Source organism: Monopterus albus, unplaced genomic scaffold, assembly GCF_001952655.1.
Source record: "Monopterus albus unplaced genomic scaffold, M_albus_1.0 scaffold102.1, whole genome shotgun sequence".
Lineage (NCBI taxonomy): Eukaryota > Metazoa > Chordata > Actinopteri > Synbranchiformes > Synbranchidae > Monopterus > Monopterus albus.
In genome coordinates, this window is record NW_018127982.1 from 257,329 (window position 1) to 262,551 (window position 5,223).

Sequence of the window (5,223 nt, forward strand, 5' to 3'; positions counted from 1 at the left end):
ACTTACCTCCGTGCCATAGATGTCCCATTGACCGACGCTGCTGAGCACGCTCCTTGGGTGTGTCCATAGGAGCAGCTCCCCTGCCGTGTGTACCGCTCATCTCCACAGCAGAGGATCACCAGAAAGGCCCTCCGAAATGCCCGGTTCAAGAAGGCATACAAAAAGGGGTTCAACCCTGAGTTAATGTAGCCAAGCCATAGCCAGGCGGTCCACAGCTGCCAGGGCACTGTATAGTGAATAAAGGGGTCCACCACGTTGGTGATGAAGAATGGTGCCCAACATAAGCAGAAACAACCCATTATAACTGCCAGTGTCTTTGCTGCTTTTGTCTCAACACGCATGTGGCTGTTTGATACAGGAGACTGCTCTGAGGAGGAGGAACCTGTTGTTGTTCTGAGGCAGTAATACTCCACTGGATCTGTGGAAGTGGATGGGCTCACAGTGATGACCGGAATTGTCCCGGTAACGGGAGCTGAGCCAGCACGTTGTAGCATCTCAATTTGCCTCACATGGGTCATGGCAGTAACATAGATACGCTGATAGGCCAGGACCATGAGGGCCAATGGGATATAGAAAGCCACCGCAGAACAGATGAGTGCGTAAGGCCAGTTGACCAGAAATACACAGCTTGTGTCATTGGGGCCGCCTCTCAAAACTCGCCTCTCCTCAATCTGGAAAGGAGATGAAACACAGACTCAAAAATAGATAGCATGGCATACTGTGTGTGCAGCTCGAGCCAGGAAGGGATTAGCTTAGCTTAGCATAAAGACAGGAGGCAAAGGGGTATGAGCCATGGGGACAGAACCATGGTAATGACAGCTACCATTGGGGTACTATTGGGGTTGGGAACTGACTGACCTAACCTTGGAACTCTCCTGGGTAATAAATTGGTTGGAAAAGTAAAATCTTAACTTATTTCAATTTAAAAGGTATCTTTCATATACTACACGTACTGCATTAAGTACTTCTGGTTTCAAAGCTAAGAGCAGAGACTCCATCATTTTCACCATGCCACCAGGAATGTAGCACATCCTGCTTTTCTTTTCTGAAGACGGAAGAGACTCAGCTCAAACTAAAGAGACATTCTGTATTATCTTGTTTAACTTTTGTCACAGTTACTAAATCAGTTCTTGTGGCTTTGTGATGGCTTTAGTGAGGAACAGTTTCAGTTTCAAACAATCCCTTTTTGGGACAGAAGAGTGTGAGGGAAATTTTCAGAATGTTTTTCCTGATTCGAGAGAGAGAGACAAGTGACCAAAGAAGAGGCAAAAATAGACACAACATTAAAAAAAAGAAACACTAAAACTTGGCCTAAATGTGTAGACATGAGTCATTTCAAGTCCACTGCAATGCTGTGACATATAACTTCAAGACATCCAGCCAGCTATTAAAAACAAAAGACAGCTGTTTTCATGCTGCCTGAGAGAAAGACTGAGATAAGACTTGTGTATTTCATTAAGCCTGACTGAATAGATTCATCTATTCCCGTCTGCCTCTGGGAATCCTAGTGTTCATTTCATGGCAGCTCTGAAATAACCTCATGCCAAAATATATCCAAACCTGAAGTGTTGTTTTTGCCTGCAGTAGGAGAGCCTCCACAGGGACTGGAATTGTTGTGTGATCATTGCATTACTGTGTCATTGTTCAAGGGATTGGGAAACATTATTAGAAACTGAATATTAGGTAAGAAAGGTTTATGTTGTGTTTGTCTTCACAGAAAGAACATTCCTTTTAGGCATTTTTGCGGGAGGTTTATGAAGTCTTCTGTGGAAAGTACAGAATATTTGTAATGCATTTTTAGTAATAATAACATAACCGGCAGTTGTTTTTGAGCTCATTTTGTGTATGTGTGTGTGTGCTGAGGACTCACAATGTCCTCGATGCCAATAGCATTCCAGCTTTGCATGATGGGTAAGAAGGAGATGAATGTTGGGATGAGCCAGCAGCCACTGAGCATCACAGCCACTCTCACCGGGGTCATCTTGTGTCTGTAGACTAGTGGCTGGCAGCAGATAGCATAATACCTGTAATAAATACAGACACATACACTGCAGCGCACACTTTTTAAGCATTAGTATGTAAACAGCAAACACATAACCAAATATAAACACCGTGATATCTCAGAAGACCCATCCCACACAAAGTTTCAATGTTTTTTAAATTCAACTGGGAGATTCCGCAGAACCTGTTATTTATTGAGCATTATTATTTCATACTTAGTGCATCATGGGTGCGGGGCAGGTACGGGTTTGCAAAATTTGACCTGTAAAGGACTCTGGTGTGTCTTCACTGACACAGTTTTTTTGGATTCAAGCTTACAAAGAAAGGTCATTTATCTGAGCCTTTAAATCAAGTTCACAATCCCCTCATTATCTATTTCTCACACACATGCAAACCTGTCCAGTGCAATGCAGCAGAGGTGGAGGATGGATGCTGTAGTTAACAGGACGTCCAGAGACGTCCGGACCAGGCAGAAAATCTTTCCGTATTGCCACCGGCCGGTGGTTAACTCAATTGCAGCGAGTGGCATCACAACCAGTGCAACAAGCAGGTCAGCAAATGCCAGGGACACAATGAAGTAGTTGGTCTTTGTCTTCCTGAGAGAAAAAAAAAAGGAAAAGACAGGAGAGGAGACAACAAGAAACAAGTTAGAATGAAGAATTTGTTCCTAAAAATCCTTGATAAAATAATCAGTAAAGGCTCACAGTATATTTTATGTTGTGCCATCATGTCTCATGAAATAATAAGGTTGCATCTCTGTGACTTGCAGAAATATGAAATCACTGTTGAAATGTAGCCAGCATTGCATTTTTATATAAATAAAACTGACTTATGTTTAAGTCAAACTATGTTAAAAAATAAAGTAAAATGATTAGTGATGTTACAATACATTGGCAAATGATCTCATTCTATTCAACAGCTCATTGGTAGGACTGAAGGGATTCGAGTCCTTCTAGAAAACAGCTTTTTTCATCTTTGTGCCAAATTTTACTGCCTGCGTTGTTTTAAAAGGACTTCATTAAGAGAGAGAGAAAGAAAGAGAGAGAGAGCAGTGGTAGGACTGAAGGGATTCGAGTCCTTCTAGAAAACAGCTTTTTTCATCTTTGTGCCAAATTTTACTGCCTGCGTTGTTTTAAAAGGACTTCATTAAGAGAGAGAGAAAGAAAGAGAGAGAGAGCAGTGGTGGTTGAGTGAGACAGAGAGTGAATGAAGAGAGCTGCTTGCAAAACAAAACAGTGAATCAGGGAAATAAAATGTTATTGTTGTTTCAAGGTGGTTATGTTTTAAAGCACTAATAAACATGGCCACACCTCTGCACATTCCTACAGGAAAGATTTTATGTGTATTCAGTTGAAGTGCAGGTTCCATCCATGAGTCTGCTCTGCTGCTCTACACTGTATTTGTGTGTAGCTAAGCCCTGCTCACAGTTAAATTGACAGACACAGACCTGGAACTGGGTACACTTCAGCACTTCACAGAGGTGTTTATAAAAAAAAGTTTAAAAAAATCATGAAATGGCCCCAGGTTCCATCTACAGACACATAAATCACCTCTAGGAAAAATGTATTTAATTTGTACTTTTGGCTCATATAGCATCCACTACCATGGAGGGGGCTGGATTTACGACCTATACTGCAACGTGCCACCAGGGGGCGATAAACTCTCAGTTGCTTCACTTCTGGGAGCTGCTATGTTGTACATCTTTTAGACAGTCAGTGATTTAAACATAGAACAAAAAGCTGAAACCATATTATGCCCAAATATATTTGCATTTGTCTAAGAAAATGCTGGCTTTATTTAACTTAAGAACAGTTGTCACCCTTTGTCAGAGTTACAGGGGGAACCTGGGTGTGTTTGGTACAGATACTGACAGCTGCAGAGAGACCCTTCTTATTCTATTTAGGCTAGACTGGACTACTGTTATTGTTAAAAAGACCCACCGTAAATGTCTGTCCTTGCAGAGAGCGACCATGACCAGTAGGTTTCCAAATACTGTCATGATAATAATGATGGAGAGAAAGATGGTAAGAAGTGTAGCCTCCAGTGAGCTTAGGACCTCCTCCTCCTCCTGCGGGTGCTGCTGTTGTTCTGTGTTTATCACGTCATCCAACAATCTGCAAAAAAAGACACACCATTGTCAGCATTTTGAATCTCATATATTCACTCACATGTTCATAATTTTCTCTGACATAAATGACAAAATTGATTATTTGCATGTGACCTCCAAAATGAGCACATGAACATTTACTGATTGGTTTTTTTTTATCGATGGACCTTGTGGCAGTGGAAGTTGGACACTGCTTGGATTTTACAATTGATTCAAAGTGAAATTTTATTTTGTTTAATATTTTATTTAATATTGTGATTACTCGTGTTATTTTAAAAACATTATTGGTGGTTATTGCGGTTTCATTCAGGATTAGCTGTGTTTTTATTGTACACGGTTTCGATGTATGACTTACTGTTGAGGTGATGCTGTGGCCATCACTAGTCATCTGCACTGAGGTCAGCAGAGGAGCGTCCTCATCATCCCATACTGTAACCCTGTCAACACACACATACTCATGATGTAATTGATCTGGCTCTTGCAAAGTGCCTTCATTTTTTTGAAAATAGTAGCCAGCCTACTCATATAAACTGCCTGGATTTATTGCTGTTTGTCTATCTTGCAGCTGCACCAAGGTGCCAAAAATGTAATATTAGTGCCTCAAGTTATGTAAGGAGATCACAGCTTGAAATTGTGCAATGTTTATAGGGTAAATAGGCTGCAATTGACAGCAGCTGTGTTTGCCATATTCCATCAGTATGTTAGCTTATCTTTGTAATGCAATGATAATACCCTGCTTTTTCCCACAAGGGAAATTCAGCTTTTATATTTCCTTTTCAAAGGCAGCCAAAGGTCAGCATCAAAATCTGAACAACATTTCTGGGGCAACAGATTCTGATCCTGCTACACTTTGTCTGCCACTGCAGCCCATGTAACTTGGTAAATAAAGTAAACATATAGATTTTACCAACAAAAGCCTGTGATAACAAGAGGAGAATTAGTTTACAAACTGTTGTTAACTGTCCATGTCTACCCCCTTTTACCTTGGTATCAGTTCAGTAATTCAGATTCCAATTAGTATATAGCATCTTATGTTTTTATTGACTAATCATAACTACCTAAATAAGCCCAAGAGCATTAGTGGATGCTCCTGAAAACAACCTCTGAAGTGCAAA

At 40.9% G+C, this 5,223-nt stretch overlaps 1 protein-coding gene across 1 annotated transcript in view; it reads right to left on the reverse strand.

Annotated features, from left to right (window-relative positions):
- The window catches only part of LOC109965610 (5-hydroxytryptamine receptor 4), a 26,045-nt gene that overhangs the window by 12,495 nt on the left and 8,327 nt on the right, over positions 1–5,223 (reverse strand). Inside the window, exons 2-6 of the mRNA XM_020609762.1 lie at positions 4,464–4,545; positions 3,942–4,115; positions 2,397–2,597; positions 1,871–2,024; positions 7–671 (exon numbers count right to left, since the gene is read on the reverse strand). Coding sequence (XP_020465418.1) covers positions 7–671; positions 1,871–2,024; positions 2,397–2,597; positions 3,942–4,115; positions 4,464–4,486 — 1,217 coding nt within the window. The 5' untranslated portion in view covers positions 4,487–4,545. The remainder of the gene's footprint in view (positions 1–6; positions 672–1,870; positions 2,025–2,396; positions 2,598–3,941; positions 4,116–4,463; positions 4,546–5,223) is intronic.